Genomic DNA, 12,368 nt, shown 5'->3' with positions numbered 1-12,368 from the left:
ATGCCCACTTGTGTGATCAGCCTGTACCAGATGGAGTACTCTCGGTTTCATCTCAAGATGGGTCACTCCCCCTTGCTTTCCTGTCTTCTCTGTTCCAAAAGTGGGTCTCCAGTGCCATCATCCTTCATTCCTTAGTGACTAGACTTTGGCATGCCAGTCTGTCAGTCTAGCCACTGGAGCTCTCTTTGTGACATCCTAGGATTATGTGTGAATTTTCACACTGGCTGGATGAGAGGGAAAAGTGCATAAAGTAGTCAGCAAACACATGTATGTTAGATGGTGTGACAACTGGCTTCAAAAGTGTTGATTGTTCTCCGGACTAGACTTCCTATCCTCAGTTTTGTTGTATTCCGGTGCATGTTACAGCTAAGCTGTTTCCTGGAGGGTTTTTCCAGCAGGCATCTCTGATAATCTTAAAGAAAAGTCACTCATCTAGAAATAACATTGGAGAAAACGTGATAATGATTGCAGAGTTGGAAGACTATTGTTTTCCTGTATTCAAGAGGCAAGAGAGAACTGTTTGAAGTGGGAGAACTGAATACAGTGATCAGGAAGGAGAGAAGCTGAATATAGAAGTTAGGAGACAAGCTACTGATATACAGCTAAAGTTGCAGGTGTTTAGAGAGACATGAAATTTATGATACCATGATTCTTTCTTAATATTTGTCCTATTTAGCAGCTACAAGCACGATCTAAAGCTCATCAACTAATCTTTGAGGAAACTGTAGACACAAACCCAAATATAATTATCTTACTCCAAGAGCAGTTTATCCTAATGGTGTATATAATTGTCAAATAATGTGCTTGGCAAGTTTTTAGAGACTGTAGAGCCTTTCGAGTGTCACCAGTCCTGGTGTGTGTTTCAGTGTACTGTGATGGTTTGTTTTATTGCCAGTAAACTGTACAAGCAGCTTCTTGTGATCTGTCAGCATGTTGGGTTTTTTTTCTTTTAAATCAGAATCTGTTTCACTTGTTTCCTTTGTGTACAGCAATAGCTAAATTCTTGGAGCACTCAGCAGCGAAATGTAACTTTTATTTAAGTTGGAAGAAACTACAACTAAAGGTACACACCGAGAGATCACCTAGGAGAGCTTGATAAAATACATATTCTTATTGTGAAGTCTCTGTCATATTATTTAGATCCAAGTTCACACCCACGTTGCTGTCTCTGGTAGTACCTTATTTCTCAGGCAGATGCTCCAATTTCGGTAGTATTAATGAGTTTGTTATAGTAACAGAAGGAATGTAGCCTGTGATCATGCACTCTTCACAACAGCGTAACTCAGTGCTCAGATGTTTGACTTCTGCACATTGCAACATTCGTGAAGTTTCCTCTTCAAAGTAACATCTTTAGGCAATCTACCTCCTCAGAGATTATATCATGATTTATAAAAAGCTTTCACTGGAAGCTCAAGTGATCGTTTGTATAGTATGCTATCTTTCTAGTCTCTTGCCTAGAGAGAATGATTGTGAAGGATGAGAACTGGCAAGGCAGATACCAACAAGAACCCCAAACTACAACATGCTCTTGGCCCCATTCCAGCCCAGTACTGAAATACTTAAAGTTGTAGCTACTTGTATGCTTAAGTCTTTGGATGAGAAACTTTGGTCTTTGCCTACTCAGGGATTATGGCAGGGGTTTTTTGGGGGGTGGGGTTTTTTTTTGGTCCTGTACTTCTTAAAAAAGAAGACACATACTGCTGTTAGCTCGGTTTTACAGACTGAACTGCAGAATTCATCCTCCACTGCACAAATGTATTCCTGGACTAAGGAATGATAAATTCAGGTCTCGCTGCAGTGAAAGTCTCTGCATGATCTTGTCCCAAACTGCAGTGTAATCTGCCTCTACCCCAGAGCTAGACTAGCATTGTTTGCCTTAACTTCTTATGTATCAGAAGTCCTATCATTATGAAGAGCCAGGGTTTGGAGAAAGATGTAGTAATTTGTGCTGGGTACTGGTTGTGAATGGCTGGTCTGTGTCAGTGATCCAAGCTATACAGTTAAGTAGCTACATAAATTGTTTATGAGGGCCTTGTTAGCAACAGAGTTTATGATTTTAAAAAAAAGCAGTGGTCTGACAGCAATAAAGACAAACAGTTTAGTACCTGGGATACCATGTCTGTTGGAGAGAAGGGTAGCAGGAATTACAATATCAGAAAAGCCGAATGTTCCATAAAACCAACTGTCCTGAGTCTATAGCTTTTGAAATTTGATGGAATTAGTTTTTAGTCTTACCTTTTGTAAGGTATTTTGTATGTCTTTAATGACTCTTAAACTGTAGACCAAGAGATGAAGTAATTGTTTAGGGAAAAGTGCATGCTAGCTGCAAGTATGCATTTTTCATCTTTTTACTGATTATCAGTCTGGATTCTTGTGCTTAAGCACTTGTGAAAAAAAACAGGTAATTGCTTCCAAAATATTACTTCCTAGAAGAGGAACAGGCACATTTTTTTTTTCAGGTGCATTTTAAATTACCACCTCCTAAGACCAAGTCTGAACTCCTCACAACCTCAAACTGAGCACCGTAAATGTGCAGGGCATTTTTCTAGAGTCCCAATTACAAATTGTCATGCAAATGGTCGAATTTCTTTTGTATTAGCAGTTTAGTGTGCTAGTATATTTAAATATGATCATGCTGGTATAAACACTTGCCATCCTTACCATGGTCTTTTGTTTTATTAGTTAAAACATTGTAATTTGTTTCAATTTTTTTATGATAGATCACCCATATAATAGAAAGTGCACACTAAGAACCATAGAAGAGAGTTTTTTCCAGACAGAAAAAATGCAAAACTGAGTTTTGTTTTATTGAATACATTAAGTATTGCAAAGCCCTGCAAAGCAACTAGACTTTTGTGGCATATAACTATGATCAGTAATACCCAGCTTATGTTTGCCATGTTTGAAGGTGATCAACCACTTAATGTCCTAAAGATTTTCCTAAAGCTATTCCACAGGAGGCTACTAACTGCCAAGTCACATCTACTGTGTATTTGAGCTAGACTCTGTCTAAAAATGTGCTTTCAAGAACTTGCCATCTAGCAATGCTTATTTTTGACAACGCCTAGTTGATTTCGTAAGCTTCATGTGACTTATGGGGACAAAGAGTTTAGGCTAAAAGCCTCTGTAATTTAAATTCCACTTTGTGTCAGTGGGGATATATGTTCTGTCAATGGTTGTTTCACAACTAGTTTGACAGTCTTCAGTAAATTAATGGATCTTGGCGAAGGCAGGGAGGCAGGTAGCTGATCATAGAAAATGCCAGAAAGAGTAGAGGACAAATAGCTGCCAGGACATCTCACAAAAGGTACAAAGAGATGAGAGACAGGAATTACTTGACAAACTGTATCCGTGTTGTAAACTGTTTTCCTGTATCAAGCTCTGGCGTTTGATTCACTTGCTTTTGTAGTGGCTTGGATTACTTTTTCTGTCTGTGCTCAAATCTGTTACTCATTAAGGAAAAAGAAAACTAGTAAATACTATGTGTTTTGAGATGTTTACTTTTTCTTCAGGTAACCTTGCCTTCTCATTCTCTGACACTTTGGTATGACACAATATCCTAAGAAAGTTTAAGAAAATATTCATGACTAAAATGTCTTGGGTTTTTTTATCTTAATACTAACAGCCCCAACAATTCCAACGAGTTGGAAACTGGTGCAGGCATTGAAGTAAATTACTCAATTCCTGCCTCATAACTTTAGTTTAAGCTTGACTTTCATTACCAGCTGAAAGTTTCAACTCAGAAAAATCTCAGAAGTATTATGCAAGTTACTGTAACTGCTGTTCTCCCTTCGGAGCCACAGCGATGGAGCAGAGGTGTTTGGGAGTGTCTGTAGGACAGAAGAGCAAACCCTCTTGCATTTGCTGTGCTTGACTTGAACCAGTGCTTTTAATTCCTCACCTATACAAGTATCAGATTTGCTTGCTGGCTCAGAAAGTTCTGTCTAGCAATGAATAATGCCAACATTTGATAAAAAGAGTGTCTACTTTGGAAAATATTTTTTTAAACTCTGTTGAGTAAATTGATAAAGCACCGATACTGGTTTAGTCAAAGCTTCCCAGCTGATGAGCTGGTGTAGGGGCAAATGGGAAGGGTGACAGAGCAGAACAGCAGAAGCATCATCTGTGTGGCGGACACAGTACAGTTCTTCTTCCCCCTCAGGCATAACTGGGAGTAGCAACACACCAAGGCACCAGTAAGCAATTTCTTGAAATGGGAATCTGGAGTTAGGCGTTCAGATCCTGCAAAATGTTTTCTTTCCCTCCTGGTAGCGTACAATTAGGAAGCTACATTGGAATAATGTTAATAGGAAGGTAGGGGTGTTTAAACCCTTGCTATCTTAATGTTTGAATTGTACGTGATATCTCTTGATTTTTCTCTTAGGTTGTTTCTGGTGCATTTGACAAAATATATAAACTACACGCAGATCACGTCGGGTTCAAGGTTAGCCAAACTGCATCAGACATGCTGCTAAGTGGAGAGAGGTGACAGCTACAAATACCAGAGAAAGCACCAGTTCTCACTGACATGCTGTGGGAAGTTCACTGCCTGTGTGGAGCAGACAGATACCCTTACTTAATTGCTTCTCTGCTGAAGAGCTCTCACAACATGTGTTATGCTCCATTTATCTCTTTCAGGAGTCAGCCCTGAAAAACAGGAATTTATATTTCTGTTAGTTGATGTTTTGCATAACGCAGAGGGACAAGAGTGGATATGGCCTGGAATTTGCGTAGGCACTGCTGAGCATGACTCCAATACAAAATGTACACCTTGTAGTACAAAAGCAAGCAGAAATGCCCCAGGGTCTGCATTTTCAGGGTAATAGGCTCTTAGCTGATATGCACCAGCTATAGGTCCCGAATTGTGTGGTTGAATGTGAGCCCTAGAACAGGCTGTGGCTCGGTGCACGCACCCCCCACAGCCGCCACTGTGGGGGGGTGGGGCCCACTGAGGCCAAATGTGCTCCCGTGTGGCACGCTCCTGCGCTCTCCAGCAGGCATCCTTTTCATCCCACTGCCCTTGCTGGATACAGCATGCTGCTCTTGTGGAAAAGAAACCAACAGCACATTTATTTCACAGAAGAGAATCATAGAATGCTTTGGATTGGAAAGGACCTTTAAAGGTCATGTAGTCCAACTCCCTTGCAGGGAGCAGGGACATCTTCAACTAGATCAGGTTGCTCAGAGTCCCAACCAACCTGACCTTGAATGTTTCCAGGGATGGGGCATCTCCCACCTCTCTGGGCAATCTCTTCCAGTTATTCATGACATTTACCCCACAAGAGCCTCCTGCCGCCTCACAGTGGGCAACAGGATATGGTGTGGTAGACCCACACCAGCCTATTCGTGCTACAGGACACATTTGGGTCTGTAATGACAATAGCTCAAGCCTTCCTTGGGGTTTGGGATTTTTGGGGTGGGTTTTCTCTCTGGGTTTTTTTTTTTTTTCTTCCTTTCTATTTTCTTTTCTTTTTCTGTCTTCTCTGGAAGACAGAAAGGTTATGCCAACAGGCGTAACTGAGTGTAAATTTAGATGTAAACTCATCACGGGTTAGGGCCTGGCCAGCCACTAGATGTATGACAGACGCTCCTTATTACCCCCACCCCCCATGGGCAAAATTGGGCCTTAATCCACACAAAAGAGTTAGTAAAGGGGTGGGGGAGAAACACAAAGTGGCACTGTTGCAGGCTCTAAGGAGATAAAGAGATTGGGAAAATCCCTTAAGAAATTCAGTCAGGATTCCGAATGTCAGAAAGCAAGCAGTAGCACCTCTACATGGCACAGAAAATAAATCCTTTACCAGTTATCAGTACTTAAAACACAAGTAGAGGGTACTGTACTGCTGGGCTGACAATACTCTAGATTTTAATCCAAGCACCAGTTCTCCCATGTCCCAGATGATTATGGCCTTTCCATCTGAAGTGTATAGCAACTCCACAGTATAACCACACTGCTGCTGTTGCAGCACCAGGGTAAATCACCGCTGCATGATTTTGTTGTTCTTAGGAAAGTTGTGACCAAGTGTTATAAAGCGTCTAGCCTAGCCTGGTGCTCTGCATTAAACGGGTAAACCAGTGGTGAAGACAATCAGCTTCTCCTTTTCCCTGAGTTTATTACATGCCGGAGCTCCTTGCAGAAACTGCCAGGTCTCTTGTTATCAGTCCTGTTTGCTGGAGAAGTCCTCTAGGTTAGCCATGCAATTAGTCATGTAAAATTGAGTTTATCGTTCCACTGGGCATTACATGGTTACCCATAAACTTGCTCACCGATGCCAGAGGTAAATCTGAACTGTAAACAGAAACAATAAACTGATAAGTTGTATAAAGAATCATTTAAATAGCTGTGTAAAATCCCACTGTGGATTGTATTTCTTTCCATGCACTTTGTATAATATTAGGAGAATATTAATGGAACTCAGCTGGAGCACATACTGCCTTTGAAAAAACTTGCAATTTTTGTGAAAACCCACCCTCAAAAAATACTGATATCTGGTTTGTGTCAGCAGCACGTTTTAACTTTATGCGTTCATTGTTACCAGTAAGGATAAAGAGGTGTAATAAGCTTTTGTGATAGAATGGTTCGTAATTTTTGTCTGAATAACTGTATCTGTTTCTTTTCATAGAGAGAAATTCTGGAACAGCAACAGCAAGAGAGATATGACACAAGTTTTCATAGTACATGCATGTTCTGTGATCAAGAATTCACAGGAAACAGGTTTGTTTATTGACCGGTTTGCTTTTGGTTTATTTTTTTCATATCTGCTCAGCATGTTTGTTTTATGGTTTTAATGTCATCAAACTACTTAGTGCCTAATGGGAGGACTCAGGATTAATTTTAAGGTATGATTTTTCTTTCAACTGCAGTGCCATTTTAAATAGACCCTGTCCTACTTCGCAATCCTTCATTTATTCTATTACAACTTTTTATACCAGACAGAAAGCTGGAGTTGAGAACTGAACCATTTTGAAGAGAGACAGTTTTTCAGCAGTTCTTTTAATGGCAAGGAGAGAGCTGTTTAAGCCATTTCGGCTGTTAAAATTTTTTTTCTATCCAGTTGTACATTTTCCTATTTTTAAACCTTACTAAACAAGTGTGAATTTGAAAAAGAGGAGCAGGAAATTAGAGGGGAATTAGAGTGAGACTACAACACCAGTGAAGTGTGAACAGGAATTGCATTCAGGTGCTTGCTCCAAAGAAACTTTGTTTCTGCACCGTAAATCTGTTTCAGATGGAGAGACTGAGTGTTACCTCTGAATGTCTGTTCACAGCCGTAGTTCTGCTACTCTGGAAAGGTAGAACCCAGGGTCATGTCCCTGCAAGTCATACCGATGTTGCATGAGTGTCCTTTTTACTGCCTGGTGTAGTGAAGTTCCCATCATTCGCCCCCCAAGAATTTCATCCTCTGCTTACTCTTAGGTCTCACGGGTAGAATAGGTGGTTTGAAATTTGTGCCTGGACTGTGGTAAAAGCAAGGCTTAGCAGTGTCAACACTTGGACATTTCTTTAGTCCCCAGAAGCAGAAACCAAGGCATACAGAGATGCTGGGCGCCTGAGGAATTAACCGGTATATGTCTAGTAGAAAAATATCGTATTTGAACATCCATTATGTTTGTTCGTGCATACTTTTAAGTGCTGTTTGTGTTGCTAGTGCTAGGGAAGCAGTATTGACGTAAAAGCATACTATGTCCAACAATTTCTGCTCTGCTAACCAGCATAGAGAAAACTGACAAATGTCTGTTTAGAATGTTTCTCAAGATGGTTGTTTGGACCGTATGATTTACTTATTCAAGTTAATAAATGGTCTTTGCTAACAGTGAGGGTCAAAATAAACTCTATATGGTCATTTTCATTTAAAGGATTATATTTAATGCATGCAGATTAAGCAGTTGAAATGTTACTGAAATTTAAAAATTCCTGTTCCAATAAAGTTGCATTCTTTTTTTTTCTAGCAGTGGCAGCAATACTATTATTATTTATTTAATGTTGGCTTTTATGCTTTTATAGAGCAATTGGAGTATTTGTAATAATTGAATAATTCTCATACATATCCAAAAATAGGTAACACTCTTCTTGAATGTCTTTTGTAGATCTGTCCTTCTCAATCATATGGCAAGAGAGCATGCTTTTAACATTGGGCTGCCAGATAACATTGTGAATTGCTATGAATTTTTGGCTGTATTACAGCAGAAGCTTGACAAGTAAGTAGTGTTTTGTTTGGTTGGTTTTTAATGGACTTAGGTCCATTATTTCTTTTAACCTTGGAAATAAGTTGGGTTAAAATTAATTCAACATTCATGGTTAGTTAAGAAGGAACAAAGAGGGAATGTAAGTTTATTATGAATACTCTAAGAAGGCTACTTCACAACAATTCATACTATGTGTTTGCTGGAAAAACAGAGTCACACAGTGCTTTGATTGCAGTTTCCATTGACATCAATAATAGTACATCCGTTATTCTTATAACTGTTTGAGTTAATGTTCATCTTTCTTACTATAACAATCTTTTTGCTAAACATGTCTTTAATCACTGAATACAGAGTTATTATAACAACCTTCATTTGCCTCTGTATATCAATAGTGTGGGGTGTTTGGTCTCTCCCTTCTCTACTGCTTAAAGAGTACATCTCAGAGCAGAAGAGGAAAGCTCTATGTGCTGCCTCAGAAACACATAAACCTGAGATGACTGAAGAAGTTGACAGGGGAATTTGGGAGAAGAACTTGCTAGCAAAGAGGAAGAAACTCTTCACTTTGAGTTTCCTTTGCAAGTCTTTAACTGCCCTTTATAGATTTCATAAATGGGGCAATATAAAGTATGCTGCAAATGTAAATTGGGCTCTACAGAAAATGTACTTCCTTAAGACGGAAACTGTAGCTTTAACAAGTTTATTATATTTCAATACAATCTGTAATCAAAGACTGTAGGAGAAATTTGCCTGAATCTTAGTCTTAGTTATGAAAAGCCACAGAACTCTGGATTTGCGAAATTTGATACATGGAAATTAGATTAAATATCATTCCAACTTAATTTAGGATCTATTGGTTTGTACATCCAGGAGGTGGAAAAAAAAGGGGGAGATTCAAGGGAAATTGGAAAAGACAACAGCACTCTCTAGTTTAGTCTTTTGTCTGACCAAGAATGTTGGTAGATACATGTTAACTTTTTCCAGGAATTGAGATGTATTAAGAATGCTTTTGTATTATCATTGGTGTTGCCTAATGCACAGAGTTACTGTGCTCACTGATAAATTGCAGCTTTTCTCTTTATCAATAGAACCTGAGGCATCTTTTTAGAGGGAGATTGCTCAAAGCCAATCCTCTCTGTAGTTAATACACATGCTGAAGTTGCTTCTAAAGCAGTGAAAGGTCGCTCATTCTACAGCTAAGAAAAAAGATTTAATAGCTAGAATAGTACCTGAAAATATTATTAGGAGGAGTAAAATCTTATTTCAGGCAAATCCCATCACTATATGGTGTACGCAGAGGAAAAGCTTTATGTACTCTTCCTGGGAATGCCTTTCACAAGTAGCGCAAACACTTTGCTGTTAACAGGTGGAGCAAAGCAGATGTTAACATTCATAGACATATTCTGCCATCAGACCTATGATTCACCAACAAGGCAATATTTAGATTTGAGGCTGCAAACACAAGGAGAACTCAAAACTTCCTTAACAGGAAGCCTAAATGTTACCACAGTTCTAAGAAGGCAAAAAGATACTGAGAATCCTGAATTGCTGCACCACACCAAGAGCTGAGGGGAGTCTGGATGCACCTTTGCTGAAGGAGTATGAGAGTTTTCAGCTGTAGGTACAGACCTTCTAGGCACAATATTAATGTTTTTTGTGGGGGCAAATGCTTGAGTAAGAAAATAATTTTCTTCTTCAACATCTATATCTTAAAACCTGGGGAAATCATGGAGAGGCCTGACACAGACGCTCTTAAAATGCCTTCTGACTATACAATCAAGCATGCTTTCATCTGTGAGTAACAGGGGAAAAAAGTGATCATTTTAATTCAGTGCCACTGCATTTCTTTAATATCATGGATTTTGTGTCTTAAAGTGGTGTCATTTATCCCTCTCATCAAATAATTTTTCCTGCTAGCCAACTTCTCCAACAGAAAAATCAAATGCCACAGTTACTAAAGTTTTTATTTAATGAGAAATTTTTTTCGAGGGGTTTTCCCCATCCCCGTGCGGCAATAATTTTTCAAACAGCCCAAGGAACCAGCTCCATCTTGCTAGGATATATAAGCCATCACTTATAAGAAAATATTTTAGCACTTTAGCTAACTTGAGGCTCAAGACCTCCATCCGTTAAACAAGGTTGCTCCTGTAAGCTCAGGGAAAAAATTACTATCATTGGTTTCAGAGAGAATCACCCGTTTAGGCCAAGCTGCAGATTACTGCCCTCGTAGGCCACCGTCTGAGTCAAGAGACTTGACTTAATGCTTCATATGGTCAACTTCTGGGTGTCAGTTGAACTACAGTGGAGAGAACGAATATTTTAAAGTACTCATAATAGAAGATTCAAGGCAGTGCATATTCCTCTGTTTGAATTGCTCTGGGAGACATACTGGGCTAAAATTCTCATTGGTTAATGGACCTTTTCACTCTCAAGTATTGCGTGTGTATTGATTATAATTCATGTCTACATACAGATGTATGTATGTATATATATGTATATACATAGACATGAATTATTATCTATATACTCATGTGTATGTGTATATATGAATTTATTTACTGAATCTGATTTCTCAGGACTGCAAAACCCATTGATCACCCTGGCAGACTTTAGTGTAGCCTCCCTCTTGAGTTAGAAGTATAAAACTTCCTGTTTAGCTAATTTGAATTGTTTTTAAAGATACGTTTTTAAAGAGTTCAGGTTTTTTCACTCTAAATTACAAAGAACCAGTTACTGATGGATTGGATGCCAGTATAAACACGTGCTGACTTAGAAGTTCACATGTTGACTGAACAGCGGCCATCCTCTGTCCTGGTAAGACAATTTTGGGTAGTCAGAATTTTCACCCACTTTGCACAAACAGGGAGACTGTGGGATAAACAGATAAACTTTTTTATTATCTGTATTTTTATTTTATGTCATTTTGGTCATCGCTGTGTTTGATTGACTACTGCGATCTAAGATCATCTTGTACTTTTTTCCAAATAAACTTGCTTTTTCATTTAGCTTGCTCTCACATGTTTAGGATTAATGTTATTGTATGTGTCTCCAGCTTATTTAAGGATATGATCTTGTACTATTTTCGTTTTTGCATGTTGACCTGCTTACCTTTTTATCTTAGTTTGCAGTGTTTATACTGTGAAAAAGTCTTCAGAGACAAAAACACACTTAAAGATCACATGAGAAAGAAGCAGCATCGCAGAATCAATGCCAAAAACAAAGAATATGACAGATTTTATATCATTAATTACTTGGTAAGTGCTTCTATGAATAATTAGTAAAGTAACAAAAGTGATACAGACAATATCTAGTAAAAAATGAGTCATTCCAAACCAGCAGTTAGTACAAAGGTCAAAAATCAACTGAAGGACTCTTAAGAAAGATGCTAATTTTTGGAATGATATTCTGGATAATTGTTGAACTGAGGAATAGTAAACATTTGTTGTCAAAATTTGATTTTGAGAGATGCAAGAATGGAGCTTGAAGATGCGCTAATCACCATGTCATTAGTGCTCAGTCTCTGCTTTAATAACCAGAAGGGAAATTGAGATAGAGTAATGAAGTAAATGGAGGTCTAACTTGAATGCTATTGGCTTGGAGCTTGTTTTCTACAAACCTTAAACTGGAAGTGCTCTTCAGAATATAAATTAAATGCAAAGAGAAGGAAAATGAGAGATAACCACATGAAAGAGAAAGTGTTCATTTTTAGCCTCCAGTTAGGTGTATGTTGCTAATTATTAATACTTTTTTTTATCTCTCAGACCTTTGAGAGTGTGTATGCATGTGTGTGTAACAGATTTTCATTTGCTGTCTTCAACTCATAAATATAGGAGCTGCTTCAAAAGCTGCTACAGAAATGACTCTACTCCCTCTGAACTAGTCTTTGTGCCTTCTACATGTGTTAATATCCAGGTTATAAATAGGCATCTTTGCCTGTTTTACCTGCTGTTTCCCTTTAATTTCTCTCGTGTTTTACTCTAAGAACCTAAGAACAAAATGTTGTATGGTTAATGACATCTGCCAAGTCCCTTCTCCCCAAGATGGAGTGAATTCTTTCTCAGATCCAACATACTTTCCTTCCAAAGATGAATCATCTGACACCTATATTTTTTTCTATATATTGAAATATCACTGCTTTGAAAACTGACCTATACTTGCTGCACAGTGGGGAAAAAGTTGTGAAG

The 12,368-nt window shown here is 38.6% G+C and overlaps 1 protein-coding gene across 1 annotated transcript in view; it reads left to right on the top strand.

Moving 5' to 3' along the window:
• LOC104494993 (zinc finger protein 277-like) overlaps positions 1-11,438 on the top strand; it is a gene marked incomplete at its 3' end in the record, with an annotated part of 22,962 nt that extends 11,524 nt beyond the window's left edge. The window contains exons 4-6 of the mRNA XM_010137901.1: positions 6,624-6,715; positions 8,089-8,199; positions 11,306-11,438. Of these exons, the coding sequence (XP_010136203.1) occupies positions 6,624-6,715; positions 8,089-8,199; positions 11,306-11,438 (336 nt within the window). The remainder of the gene's footprint in view (positions 1-6,623; positions 6,716-8,088; positions 8,200-11,305) is intronic.
• Positions 11,439-12,368: the final 930 nt, after the last annotated feature.

This window comes from Buceros rhinoceros, unplaced genomic scaffold (genome assembly GCF_000710305.1).
Source record: "Buceros rhinoceros silvestris isolate BGI_N320 unplaced genomic scaffold, ASM71030v1 scaffold2776, whole genome shotgun sequence".
NCBI classification, from domain to species: Eukaryota; Metazoa; Chordata; class Aves; order Bucerotiformes; family Bucerotidae; genus Buceros; species Buceros rhinoceros.
Note: the sequence above shows the minus strand (reverse complement) of the source record. Positions and strands in the feature narration are given on the sequence as shown.